Here is a 15,197-nt window from a genome sequence, read left to right as displayed (position 1 = left end):
TCCCAGAAGGCAATAGAGTGACACTTTATTTCAATGCGTTTGCAAAAATACTACAAAAGGATGTCAACAAATCAAAAGAGACATAAGGCTGATACTATGGATAGTATAACCCATGAAAAAGCATCTGAAACAACAAAATTGATCCCTGGACCTGAAACAACCAAGATATCCATTAGAATGCAGAAAAACAAAAAGACTAAATTGATGTGCTTGGAGTAGAATCTAGAAAATAGAATGTCTCAAAATATGTCTCTCAGAGTGCAAAATAGAACTTTTAACTTTGATAGCCAAAACAAGCCACCAAATAACATAAAAAATCCAAATAAATCGCATCATCATGATGGGCTCGGAATCATCTTTCCGACACTTCTTTCGGATTGAAAAACATAATCTAGATGAGCAAGTTATGGCCAAAAAACCACATATAGGTCAAAAAAATGTTGGAAAAGCAAAAAAATAAATTACTGCCTTGGGATCTGTGCAAATGCCCAAAAAAGCATGACTACAAGCACCAGAAATTGCCTCGAGAAGCGCGACAATGCAGTACCAAATGCAACTTGATTTGCGTGCCCAAAAATCTTGATTTATGTGACTAAAAATCTTGATTTGCATACCAAAATCTCCATTTCCAAACAAAAATATAAAATTGCCTCCTCGAGAAACGTGCAAAACCCCAATTTTTGAAACAAAATTCTTGATTTGGGTGTCAAAAATCTGTAAATTACTGCCTTAGGAATCGTGCCAAAAAGTTAAAAAAAATCACCGCCTCAGGAAATGTGCTAAACCTTGGAAGCAATTTTTTTTTGCCTCAGACTATGTCCAAATTTGTCAAATGTTATATGAAAGTAGGGATTTTTGGGTGCTTGGAGCTCAATGGTGATGTCCGTTTGGGCTCAAAGTGCATTGAAAAGTAGCGACCCTCCAAATTCAATACAAAAAAAATTCTAAAAAATGAAACCTTCTGAACAAAAAGCACAGATCTGAAAGCCAAGCCAAACTTCTCATAAACAGAACAGGGGCATGAAGATCTGGAGCTTTGATACCATGTTGAAGTTGATGAAAGATCAACACCACAACTCCCAAGAACCACCTGCATGCAAACACCTGTTATAGAAAGAGAAGCATAAAGCTATGGAGGCTGGAATTCCTAGATCCATAGATGAGACATTTCTGATGATCAAAAATATATTATCAAAAGTGAATTAATAAATTACAAAGAGATCAATCTTTACAAAAGGAGAACAAAACCCTAACAGGAAAAAATATAGGTTGCATGATAATAATTAATTATTATATGCCTAAAATTTAGCTTAAGTAAACTAGAGATAATAAGTGACTTAGTAATTTAATCAAAATGATTTAATTAATAAGGCAATAACTTAATACTCTAACAGAAACCGAGTTAACCACATTCTGGGATTATCAATCTTATTTCTAAATAGAGGATCCCATAGGTTAAGTTTGCATATCATCCTTTGCCAAAATAAATTTTCATTACCTTTCCAAGTAAACTTATTCCTCCTAGACTTTCTTGAGGACCTTCCACCATAGTAAAGTCTCCTACAATAATCCAAGGGAAGTCCTCAAGTTGTGAGATCCATTTCTAAAGCTCAACTTTATCTTTGCACTCATTAGCGGAGTAAATGAAACACACTCCAAAGGTAAGATCTTTGGTCTTCAACACAATCCAAGCTGCTTTATTGCAGGGGGATGAACCCCATTTGAAAACAACATTCTTCCATCTAACCCCAACAAGCACTACAACTCCACCCTTACCCTTGCTATCATTAGTGGTGAATGCCAGGGCATCGCTCCAAATACATTTAAGATTAATAACAAGGTGGAATTGGACAACCTTAATTTCTCGCAATAAGAGGAAGTCCATATCTTTATATAAATTGAGGAAACTCTTCACTATATACTTTTGTCCATGGATTCAAGGCCCCTCACATTTCAAGATGCACACTTCAAATTCATGGGGATGTATCCATAGGGGCTTGAGAACTCTTTTAGCACTTAGGCATGGATTTGGATTTAGATTTCATGCCAAGTTTAGAATTGGTGGAACTAGGTGATCTTCCCCTCTTTTTTGCCACCTTAAAGTCAACAGAGCAATCAATGTGTTCTTTTAAGATAAATTTTTCTTGTCCTTGGATTTCTTTTTGCCTTTTTCTGCTTTTTGAGGGTTGACAAGGCCTCCACCATCAACTCTTCAACCATAAACTTAGAGTAAGGAAAACAACCTAATCATTTTCACCCTACTCCTGGCATCTTGATTTGTAACCATCCAATAGTTTATGGACACTAGTAGGATGACTTCTCACATCTTGATTTGCAACCATCCAATAGTATATGGACACTAGTAGGATGACCTCCCTCATTGTGAGGAAGTCCATACATGCCATCTTGCCACATCTGGGTTCAATTGATTGGGGGGGTGTCCAACCAAAGAGGCTTGTTAGCAAGGATTGTAATGAGAGAAATTAGATTATTTATCATCCATATCTCAATCATAGGATTCCTTTCTAGCCTCAAGGGCCTCACTGTCATTTGAATCATCAAGAGACAAGCCTTCTTCTACAGTAGCATCTTTGGACTTATCACAACCATCCTCAAGGGGACCGCCCAAATTTTAGATAATGAATGAGGTCATCTTGGCACAAATTGCCTTCCTAGGTAAGTGGGGTTTTGCTAGTCCCCAAGGGGAGATCAAATTCTTTAGGAATATAAGGCAAATCTTTACCTTCAATAATAAATTTTCTCCATCTTGTCCCTAATTGTAGCAAGATTTCTGATTTTCCCTAATGCAAGTTGTGTATTACGAGGTTTAAGAGAGGTGGGACCATCATTTTACTTCATACTTCTCTTGGAACCAACAAAGTCTCTTCTATTATTTTCCTGAATTTTTTTTGTTTTAGAGTTTCTTTAAGATTCCTAAGCTTGTTTGCAATATTATCATTATGGATATTCTCATTAGAACTAGTGACCACCTCACAGACAATAGGTGGAAGGGGTTTAGGAGGCTTGACCAGGGGGGGGGGGGGGGCTAAATGGGAAGTCATGAAGGGTTTAAAGAGGTTGGGGATGGAGGAAGGAGCCACGACTAGCTATCTGTCAGAGGTCAAGGGAGGGGTGCGCTCCAAGGTTAATTGTTCAAGTAACGAATCCTTGGAAAGAGCCGAACTAGGGTTAACATTTCTAGGTTTAATAGATTGGAGAGATGGGCTAGACTTTTGTCTCAAAAGGGGACAATTCCTTCTTCTATGACCTTCCTTACAACATAAAAAACATGCATTAAGCCCTCTTAGAAATTTAATAGGGCAAGCTATACTATAGTCCATTTCAATAACCAAGGAGTTTGAAAGATCAATGCCATGGAAAATGGCAATTACTAGCCTTACATTCATATGAAACAATGAAGTGGCAGATTGTTTCATTCTAATAACTCAACCCACGATTTTAATGGCACCCAAGATTAAATTCTAGAGATAGGGAGGGACATTTTTAATTGTGACCCATATAGGGCTAGAGAGGGCAATAACATCCTCTCTATTGACCTCGACAGTCCAAGAAAATTTCCTAAATGTACTGGGGTCAATGCTTCAAAATTGCCTTCTAACCACTTGTTTTTTGTGCTTCTTGGGTTTTAAAAAAGATGACAAATAAATATTTTCGGATTATTCAACATAATGTAAAATGGAAACCTAGTGTTTAAGTTCCACATTTGATGTAACCATTCATGAATATAGGGGAAGGAAGCTTGGCAACATCTTGCACTAAAAAAATAGCAATGCCCTCCAACCTATTCTTTTCAGCATCTAATGCAGTTGACATTTATAAATTAGGTCTAACAATTAACAAGGCACCAAGACCCTTACCTCCAAGTCTACCATTACTGCTGGTTGAGGAAGTCATGATAAATTTTGGCACCCTTGGTCTCTCATCTACAACCTCCTTGAACAATTTTGTGCCTTCTGCATCTGATTTGAGAAAAATACCTTTGTTTTTGTCCATTAAATGAAGCTACAAGGCAGAGTAAATAAGCTAACGAGGATGACCTCCTTAGACAAAGAGTATGTTCGTAGAGGCCGAGAGCTTTTTCAAGAGAGTAAAATTTTTTTGTGGCCCATATAGTTCATGTTGCAGCCTCATGATATTACGCACAAATTCCTTCTATAGCAACTTTATACATACGTCTTATAGTAAGAAATATGAAGTCCTTGTGGGAAATTGCACAGGTTTCATAGTAAAAAATATATACTCGTTATGGCTAAAAGCCATAGGTAGTACTAGAAAATACCTAGTTTGTCACCTTTTTTGGAGCAGTCTACTAATACCGGTGTGGATAAAGTGCATGGAAAGTTATAGGTGTCAATAGGATAACATAAAGTTTAAATGGAGTAAATCATGTAATATCAAAGCTACATTTTTCTTTTAACGATCTTGAGAAAGAAAATTTATGTGAAACTACAAAACAATAAACACGGCATAATTGAACAAAAGTTGAAAACAAAAACTTGCAAATGTTTTTGTTGATGCAAGATTGCTTTTTTTTTTTTTGATCGGTAATGCAAGATTGCTTATTGACTTGCATGCTTCTACCTTAGTTTCGATAGTGATTTATGTTGCCACCTTATTAAATTAGGCTTGAGACTCTTGATTTAGTTGTGACATCTTTCAACATTGTCATCGAACATGTAAGCAACTTTTAGAGATCTACATCTCATGTTTTCTTTCTCCATATAACTCTTAGGAACATGACTCATTTCTAGTTAGTCTAAGAATGCACATATTAAGTTTTGTAATTTTGTCTTACTGTTCCCTTTCTCTTTCTCTTCTTGTTTTCTTTGTATTGTGTGCTTTCTGTTCTTCATTATGTTTTTTCTTCTAACTTAGCTCCTCCCTTCTACCCATCGGTGTTTCATACTTATCCATCTTATCATGCTCATTTCTTGATCCCTAGCACCTCATCCTACAACAATTGTGTCTTGTGTTATGGCAGGTCCTCTACCCCCGATATTTTCTTCCACATTTCCGTTTCCCTCCTAACTTCACAGCATGTGTCATATTGTTTCCAATAGTTTGTTTTTGATACTGTTACTCTCATTTCCAATAGTTTGTTTTTGATACTGTTACTCTCAAAATGTCATCTTTCTTGCCCATAATCATTTTTCAAATTTGAAGTCATCAGAGTACTTGTAAGAATGAACTAGTTGAACATTTTTGACATATGTTGAGGGCTAGGGTTGACCAATTTGATTATCCTTTAACTCAAAGCCTTGAATGAAAGTGAGAGGTTCATTTTTTATATACTCTAGGTGTCTGATGAAAGATCAATCTTTGCTTGAACCCATCTTTTTTACTTGTAATATTTGGTTGTTTTGTATGTATTGGCCACTATTCCTAGATGATTTGTAGTCATATGTGTCATGTTTGTGGCATCACATCTCACCACACTTATCGTTGTATAAAGTTTTATGTCTCTACCATTAGGCATATTCAACCTGCAATAAGTTTGTGACAGCTAATATTGAAAATCTCTGACTGTAGTTTTGAAATAAAAGCTCCACTAAGTAGCCAACAACATTTCATCCATCTTTTATATAATGTTGAGCACCACATTTATCATATGTGTTTTCTATCTCAAGGAGCTTAACTAGACTAGTATTGGGTTGATGATGGCCTAATATTACCTTGTTTTGAGACTGCTACAGCTATTAAATCTTGTAGTGATTCGTACTGTTACCTACTTTATTATGGGTTTTGAGATGGGTTATATACAGAATCACATTTGAATTTTTTAGACTCCTTGCTTGAACCATATTATAAATAACAATTCCATGTATTACTAACAAACCTACACACTATATATGGAAGTACACCTGGTTCTAAGGCTGACCAATGTTCATATAATTTAATTTTATGTCCATAATTCCTTGTCATATGTGCCTCCAGTAATGGTTTCATTCAATGCACACCAGTTTATATCATCTATATAAAGAGGATTCTGTTATCATTTGAGGACAATGAACAATAGAGGTGGAAAACATCTATTAGCAATTGGAGAATAGAAGTTGTATGAGGATATTAAGATCTGTCGAACCTATTTTTAGTTAAACAGGAATTTCTAGCATATATCAAGCTAATGGATTTATTTTGTTATGAATCAATAATAGTTCGTTGCCATTTCTATTGGTCTGCCATGTGTGTTGGTTGAGTGGTCTATTCTAGCTGCTTGGTTAGATAGCCGCTAATGGGATGCTTCAACCTTTGATTTTGTGGACTACCTTACTGATAGGAAGTTTGAGATTATTTGCTGATTTGCATTATGTTCTCTGTTTGTATATACACTTTTGTAATTTCCTACCCAGTCTCTTGATATTAAATTTTGAGGATTATATAATTTGTGTGTTTCTTATTCTTCTTCTAATCTAAAATTTCATTGCAGAATCTGCTCAAAAAGAGAAGATACAGAACAAAGATTTTTTTAGTCCTGTGACTACCAACTATGGAAAGTCCTCAGAGATTGTGCAGTCTCTCTTATCCATTTCCTTCAAAAAAGCTGATCATCAAATGTCCAAATTGCAACAGGACTCTGCGAATAATGTTCGTATGATACGAAATATAGATATGCCAATATTTGCTTTAAACTCCTTTTTGCCTTTTGCAGTGATGATGATATATATTCTTTATTGAAAGTTAATTTTGATTTCTACATGTGAATGTACGAAGTAATGTAACATTTAAGGTTCAAAGACAAATAATTTCTCTATGAACTAGAATCTAGTGTGAGCTGAGTATGGAACCCTGTTTTTTATTGAAACAAAAATTTAAAATATGTACACAACATTGCTTGATAACAGCTATATCCCTTGGGGCATGTACTTAGTTTTCTGAGAACTGATGTGCATAAATGACCATTTTTTTGACTCTACTTTGAATTTTAACCCTGTTTTTTGTTGAAACAAAAATAAAAAATATGTACACACCATTGCTTGTTAACAGCCTATATCCCTTGGGGCAGCATGCACTTAGTTTTCTGAGAACTGATGTGCATAAATGACCATTTTTGCAACTCTACATTGGATTTTGAAGTTCAGTTTGTAACTTTTTCAATTCTTCAACTCATTTGCGATTCTTATCTAATGAAGTTTTTAACATGTTTGTTGATATCTTCTTTTTTAATTTATTGCTAAGGTTATTTGAAAACTTTATTGGGTTGAGTTGTATCCCAGGCCTGCCCGGTTTAGTTCGATTATGCCTATTGGGTGAACTTCCAATGGGTTTAACCCAACAAATACCCCTTATTCATTAGTCAATCTCGCTTCGCTCTAAAGACTGAAAAGCTTTCTTATTATTTGCTTGTTGCTTTGGTGAATAATTGGCAGCATTGTTAATGGCTAGTATTGGTGGATTTTTAGCAGTATTTTAATGGCTATAATTGGTGATTGCAATGGTTTTAAAACAACTATTGTTATTGAAGAAAGAAAAAATATGAAATAAATTACTATAGTGTCCAAAAATTAGTAAAATCAGTCAACAAGACCAAGTAATATCAATAATAGTAGCAGGTGGGAGCAAGAAGCTTAAATCCTAGAAGAGGAAAAGAGTACAAGCCCAAACTCTCAGACCGTTTGGCATATGTGGGGTAATTTTTGGGACAGAGATTGCAAAGTTCATAACCAACTTGACTGTGCCATGATTATGACACAATCTTCTTTTCATTTGCTTCCTATAATGCTTTACTAGTTATGCCTCTTCCAGAGGTCACACCACTTTCCCATCAAGTTAAACATTAATTGGCAAGTGGGCTCGGTGTGTTCTTCTCAAACCCAATTTCTTTTGAACACTTTGTTGTCGACTCACTAGCTCACGTTGGCCTACATTTAGTGAATTTGGATTTTTGAATACAGTCCGACTTAGCAAATCAAGTCGATTGCTTGGTTGTATTTTACCATTCAACATGCTTCACACTTCTTTGGCATTTATGGGTGCGAATTGACCATCTTTTTGTTGGCATTAATACGAGGCTACCTTTTCAAATATCTGTAGTGCCATAAAATCTCTTGCTACGAACCCTTTTATTCCCACCTTGAAGCTAGTGTTAAAGCTAGAATGCATTGGCTTAAAGTTGATGACCATGCATTCAAAGAGTTCTTTCTTGTTCTTCATGAATTCCATTCTTCGTTAGGCGTAATATTTTTTAAAGAAGGCTAAGTGGTGCTTTTTGAGCTACCAAAGATTCACCAAGGTTTTGTCCACCATTACTAGAAGGTTTTCATTGGTGAGGAACCTTCCACTGAGTGAAAGCATGCACTCTAGGCTGTTTCATATAGGCTCTTTGAAGCTCAAAAGTTTCTCAGTGAGCAATAGCTTCCCTCCAAGGACCTAACTCAGGCGATTAGCTTTATGGGCAATGATAAAGCTGTAGATGGTTGCCAACCAGAATAATAAAGCATACATTCAAATGTTTTAGAATCAACAAAGCATTTGATACCAATATCATAAGTACCAAAGTTGGCGAGAGAAACCAATATATTTTATTGATTATCAGAGAAAGTTGGCTTAAAGTTGGTGACCATGCATTCAAAGAGTTCTTTCTTGTTTTTCATGAATGTCATTCTTCGATAGGCATAATTTTTTTTAAAGAAGGCTAGATGGTGCTTTTTGAGCTACCAGAGATTCACCAAGGTTTTGTCCACCATTACTAGAAGGTTTTTAGTGGTGAGGAACCTTCCACCAAGTGAAAGCATGCACTCTAGGTTGTTTCGCATAGGCTCTTTAAAGCTCAAAAGTCTTTCGGTGAGCAATAGCTTCCCTTCGTGGACCTAAATGAGGCAATTAGCTTTATGGGCAATGACAAAGCTATAGAATGGTTACCAACCAGAATAATAAAGCATATATTCAAATGTACTATAATCAACAAAGCATTTAATACCAATATCATAAGTACCAAAGTTTGTGAGGAAAACCAGTATATTATATTGATTACCAAAACAACAAGTACATCATTCATGTTCCATTGTTCTTAAATAGAAGATAGTTGGTTAGGAAGACAAATCGACACATCCCCTCGCTACCTAACTACCCAACTCCAATACTAATTATCTTTAATTATATTAAAGTATTAAAGTATTATTACACCCTACATGTATTTCCCTCCCCCCCCCCAAAAAAAAAAACGTCTTCTAGACGACTATCCAACAAGAAACCCAAAAGAAAACTAAACTTCAAGAAGTAGGGCGAGAAGACATCCTTGGACTGGATGCCCGTTTGTGAATGCGTGTAATGTCCCCAATTTTGTCAGCATCAGAGTTTAAGGGATTAGCCTATTATTGTGATCCTCGTAGGCTAATTATTGTGGATAAAGGGTCTTTCGTGGCAGTGGCTTGGCTTGGGAGGGTCTTATCTTATCCACATCTCACTAAGCTTCAGGTTGGTCTTTGTTTGGCTCAGATTGAATTTCATTTGGGCTTAGTTTTGTGTACTTACTATTTGTGGTAAGTTGGTGTTGATCGAAATGGACCCTTTCTAGTTTTGGAAAGTGCATTTGGTCACATGGAGAAATAATAAGTATGACTTCTATTTCAGATGACATATTTAAATGATGAGTATTTTGGGAGTTATTATATTTTTAGTGGCCAAATTATTATTAATTATTAAATGGCTTATTATAAAGTTATAATTTAACTTTATAATTTCACTTGAGAGTTGAGTTATCATTGGAAAGTGCCATTTATTAATTAGTTAAGCCAAGTCAAGTGAGAGAATCTAATGGAAGCTTCTAATTAATGTTGTGTGGAGAAGCTTTTTGAGTGAAGTTACATTTTGGCAACAAAAGGGAATCCAGAGGTTATAAATACAAGCTCATTTGTTGAGGAAATGACGCTTGGATAATTTGTTTGCTTTTGTTTCCTTTGTGGCTTTTTCTGAGGTATTGAATTTTGATGTCCTTGTGGAGGTATAAGGGTTTCAAAGTTGGGATGTGCCTTTAATCCATAGCTAAGGTATTGTGCATTAAAGTTCTGAAAATTATTATCAATATCTCTTGCTGTATATACTGTGGTTGGGAGATATTGTTTATTGCTTGATATTTCCTAAGAGGGTTGTGAATCTCCGAGTTCTACATTTCATCTGCTGCTGAGGTATTGCAGATTGGAGTTTGACTTTGATTGCATTGGGATGAGAATCCTTCCTCTTGTGTTGTAAATAACTGGTGCTGAGAGTTTGTGGCAGATGTTATACTGTGGATTGGTCAAGCTGAATTCAATTGCGCTGGGCGATTGAATCTATATGCATTTGACGTCTCTTTATCTGTGTTTTGCTATTGTTGAGAGGCGGCTATTGGCTGAAGAAATTACTGATTGAAGTTTCGGTTCTGATAATTCTGAGAGTGGACTGATTTGGCATTGGACACCATATTAACACTGCTGTTTGGCAGCCCAAGTAATCAACATTCAGGGCATCTTTGAAATTTGAAAACTTAATTGCAGACCTGGGTTCAAAATTGTGGAGGTCTGCATTCTTTTCTTTGGGGTTTGACATTTTCAGATTTGCTGCTCATATAATAGTGGTCTAATAATCTGCAATTGGTATGTAGTGAACATCAGGTCCAAGCAATTCATGTTGAAATTCTGATTTCATTATTAGTTTGAAGTATATATTTGCAATAAATTTCAGAACTAGTGTTCGTTCAGAATTTCAGAATTTCAGCGTTCATTTGATCTAGCAAACAATTTGCAAAATATTTCATTGAAATCTGAATTGGTTTAGCAATCATTATTGTTATTCAGAAATTTCCTTTATCTCTAAACTATTTGGAATTCATATCAGTGCTGTTAAGTTGCTTGCCAAGTGTTTGACAAAATGTCAAACAATTGAAACGTGAAAGAAATTGATGCTTGATTTAGCTAAACTAGACAGGGTTTTTACAATGCATCGTAGATCACCCTTGGCAGCCATTTGCTTAGCTCAAACTCCTTGAAGCAGGCACAAGGCTTCCATCCTATCCTTTTCTGCTGCGATCAATTTTTCTCTCAGAATTTCTTTCTCGGCCTTCCATTCGGCTTCCAGTCTTCTTGTCAACTTCTTTTCTTCTTCTAGTCTCCTTTTTAATTCCTTTTCTCACTGCGGTGCCAAAAATGTTCCTTTGAATGCTTCCTCCATCTGAGCAAGTGCTTGCATGAGTGTTGCTTGAGGGTTGTGGGTACTATATGTTCGACCTTCCATATCTCTACTGCCTATTCATACCTGACTCCACTCTGCCTAAGTTACCTCTAGTCTGTATAGCAATCATTCTTCACAAATGCTCCTAGTGACTCTATTGCTCTAACTATGGCATCTAAGTGTTGCTCTTGAGCTTGTTTTATGATCTCCTTAGTGGTTTGTTCCATTCCCTGTAACTCTTCGAACAATTTTCCAGCTTTTTCTTTAAATGAAAGTGTTGTCATTCTTGTTCCTTATGGGTCCAAGTACTCCTCTTGAGTTTCCATTCGATCTTCTATCTCCAGCTCCAAGGGAGTTGGTGAAGGGGGAGGTATTATTTCAAATTTTCCCAACATTTATTTGCTTCTGCCAACATTTTGTCCTCATCTTGTGCTACTTTCATTCTTGTGCTTGTTCCCTCCATGGGCTTCCTACCATACACCTCCTTCTTGCCTGTAGATTGAACTAATAGGGCAATTGGCTGAGTCAACTCTATGCCTTTTGGCGTCTCCAGTCTAAAACTATGTGCAACCTTCTTGTGGCATCTAGGATCTATCATCTTAGTGTGACGCAACTAATCCAGAGTAAGAAAGTTCGTCGGAATGGAAATTCGTTTTGCGCCCCATTGAGGGAATGGCTGTCCACTTGATTCTTTTGTACCTACTCCTTGCATCCCCTCCTCTTTGTCCTTCAACAACACCTTCTCTGTACAGACTTCGTCTGCAATGTCCATAATGCCTTTTGTACCAGCATCCTCTATACTGTACCAACATCCTCTGTACCACCATGCTATGTACCAACACCCTTTGTACCAACATCCTTTGTACCAACATCCTCCGTACTAGCATCCCTCGCACCAGCATCCATTGCACCAACATCTTCCGCACCAGTATTATTTGTACCAACATCCTCCATACTAGAATCTTCCGTATGAACTTCTCTAGTATGGCCAACCATATGCGGACACGATTGCCTATCATTTGTACGCGTACACGAAATGTTGCACAAAATCTTGGGCTTTGTCTTGTCTTTCTTTAGTTGTATGAGAATTCTTCCTCTAATATTCGTAGGTTGAGTTGCCCTCCTATTGCTGGTTGTATGAAAGTCCTTCGTAATCTAGCGTACCTCCGTACTCCAATCTCGCGTACGAAGAATGTCCTTTGCACTATAATTTCCACTTGTGTACTCCAACTCTTCGAACAATAATGCTACTTCGTACTGTAAATCCTCTTGCTGCAAGACCTCATACTGCAATTCTCCATACTCCCAATCTCGTACTTGTACTCCAAAGTTGCGTACGATGCTCCTTGTTTTATTCCTCCATGGCCAAAGCTAGGTTTGCATTTTGATTTTATTATTTTCTCTTTAATCCTTCCTTTTTATCTTCCCCTCTAGCTTCTTTATTATTTTCTCTTTTATTTCCTCGGGTTGGCTTTTTCCATTGTCTATGGAATAAATAGTAAAATACTCTTCCCTTTTCAATTCCTCCAGCTTAGCCTCCTCATACTTTATTCTTTTATCCTTGTATAATGTTTGCACTGGGGTATCATCCATTGAGGTCGTGCCTTCTATATGCTACTTGTAACACCCTAGATAACTTTTGTCACATTCCTTCTCTTGAATCTGTAACATATTACACTCTGGTTGAAACACTTAATAATCCCCCATCTGCCAGTGAAATAGGCCTTTGGGGGAACTTGTTTCATCTTTTGAACATTATCCTAGCCGTATAATGCCTTCTTCATCTAGTTCGATTTCATTGCCATCCTCTCCCTCGACTTCTAAATCGGAAGCAAGCTCCTGATTTACAGATTGGCTCCTTAAGTCACTTGTGTATTTCCAACTGTCTACTTCAATGGAAAGGGTATTTTTCTTCCATCTGTGATTTGCCTTTGTTGAGATTAACCATCCTCTTTCCAGTAGTGTGTCGTAACCCTTTTTCTCCAGGGTACCCACCACAAATTCTAGGAAGAACTGTTGTGTCCCAATCACCACTTTTTGTCCCATTAAGATCCCAATGGGCTTGATCCCATGTTGGTCTGCTCCTACCAACTGGAAAGTGGGTGGCCAAAGGGTTGGTTTCCTGAGCGCCTTCCAAGTTTCTTCAGGGAGGACATTTAGACCCGACCTTCCATCCACAATAGTATTGGTCAATTTGTACCTCATAATCTCCATCTCTACCACTGTCGATGTTCTTCCCATCCCTATGGTAAATACAGAGTCATTTTCCTTCCCTGCTTTTACTTCCTCCTTCAATGGTTCCTCCTTGGTACTGTTTCCGTGTGCTATTGCCACCCTTAAGTGCTCTAGAGTCTCCAACATGACTCCAATCTTTATTGGTACAATGGTCTCCAGAACTTGCTTCATAATGTTAGTTTCCATGATGACCTTGGTGGAGGAAGGTTTAGAAGTATTTACCTTTCCTTATTCAGGAGATCTTGGTTCTCACTTGTGGCATCGCTTAACCTCTCCTTTTCCATACCTATGTCTGGATACGTGAGTTTTCTAGCTTGCATCTGGGTGATGGCCAATATTTCCTCGTTTCGTTTTGCCACCTCCAACATGTTTTCACTTGTGTTTGAGGCAGTTGGCATCTTTATGATTACCCGGTCCACACCATTTGCATAGCATTCCTCCACTCTGACCTCCACTCTGACAGTTACACGCAAAGTGTCCCCATTCGTTACATCGCCTACATTGTATCATGGGCCGTCCCTTGGAGTAGTACTAGATTCAGCTTCTTAGTGTGTTGTTAATACTATTGTTGTTGCAATCGCCCCTGTTGTTATGGTACTCTCCAGGTGATGCTTCCATGTTTGTGGTGCGTGGAGAAGTAGAGGGAGGTGTGGATGGTTCCCCTTGAGTAAAAAATACTTGGGCATTGCGTGCTTTCAAATTGTAGGGATAATCTTTGATGGAGTTCCCCATTATTTGACATATGTCACAAAATGCCTTTCTGGGGGCAAGTGTTCCTCATGCATCCTTCCATTTCACAGTCTGTACACCATAGTTCTTTTCCTTCCCTTTTCTCGTCCTTGCTTCCTGTTATTTCCTTCATCATCCTCTTCATGTCTTTTTGCAATGCTTGGATGGTTTTAGACTCATCTCCACTTTCTTCAGAACTCTTGCTTGCACTTCTGTGCTACATTCTTTAGAGGTTTTTCTTTCACTCTCTATATCCCCACTTGTCTTTCACTTGATGGGATGTAGGAATGATAAGCAGTTAACATATTATTACTGATATATGTTTCTATAATGCTATTCTTGACATTATGATATCTGTGTATAATCAATTATATATATAAGACTCTTTATGCTCTAATCAATGATCTGTCATTATGGAGGATATAATGGAATGCATTCTAAGGGATGCAAGTAGCATAGAAGTTCTGTTCAAGTATGCCAAACTAATTTATGTTTCTATGCTGCTATTCTTGACATTATGATATTTCTGTATAGTTGATTATATATATAAGACTCTTTAATACTCTAATCAATGAACTGTCATTATGGAGTATATAATGGAATGCATACTAAGGGATGCAAGTAGCACAGAAGTTCTGTTCAATTATGCCAACGTTGGGTGGGGCTGGGAGGCCAAATGGTGGCTCTCATTCCATACTCTTAGGCTTGATGGAAAAAAATAAGCTCGAGATGCCTTATATGGTTTTCCAAGGAACTCCATAATTAGTATAGGTTGGTAGGGAAAGTGTTATTGAATCCCACATGCAATTTATGTAGATTAGAACGATGATTAGAATTCTGTTTATTATATTGCCGGTCATATGTTTCTTCATCTTATATAGTGTAACTAACCTGGATAGAGTCTCTAAATCAAGATTAAAATTGGCAATTTACATTCCTATATTTACTTCGTACCTCATTTGATGTCCTAGGGAAATGTTGTAATATCCTGCACTAATTTTTTTCCTCAGAAATGCTGAATATTTGATAAATGGCATTAATTCAAACAGTTGATACGCAGCGTGGAA

The 15,197-nt window shown here is 37.0% G+C and overlaps 1 protein-coding gene across 3 annotated transcripts in view; it reads left to right on the top strand.

The window, feature by feature from the left end:
* The window catches only part of LOC149554631 (DNA primase), a 231,636-nt gene that overhangs the window by 15,451 nt on the left and 200,988 nt on the right, over positions 1 to 15,197 (top strand). For 2 of the 3 annotated variants that reach the window (XM_089828697.1, XM_089828696.1), the window contains exon 2: positions 6,449 to 6,606. The exons of the other annotated variant lie outside the window; for it this stretch is intronic. In XM_089828697.1, coding sequence (XP_089684823.1) covers positions 6,449 to 6,606 — 158 coding nt within the window. The remainder of the gene's footprint in view (positions 1 to 6,448; positions 6,607 to 15,197) is intronic. 3 annotated transcript variants of the gene reach the window in all.

This window comes from Cupressus sempervirens, chromosome 5, assembly GCF_028749045.1.
Source record: "Cupressus sempervirens isolate cs-2001-9-10 chromosome 5, ASM2874904v1, whole genome shotgun sequence".
In the NCBI taxonomy this organism is placed as follows: Eukaryota; Viridiplantae; Streptophyta; class Pinopsida; order Cupressales; family Cupressaceae; genus Cupressus; species Cupressus sempervirens.
This window is presented reverse-complemented; position numbering and strand designations above follow the sequence as displayed.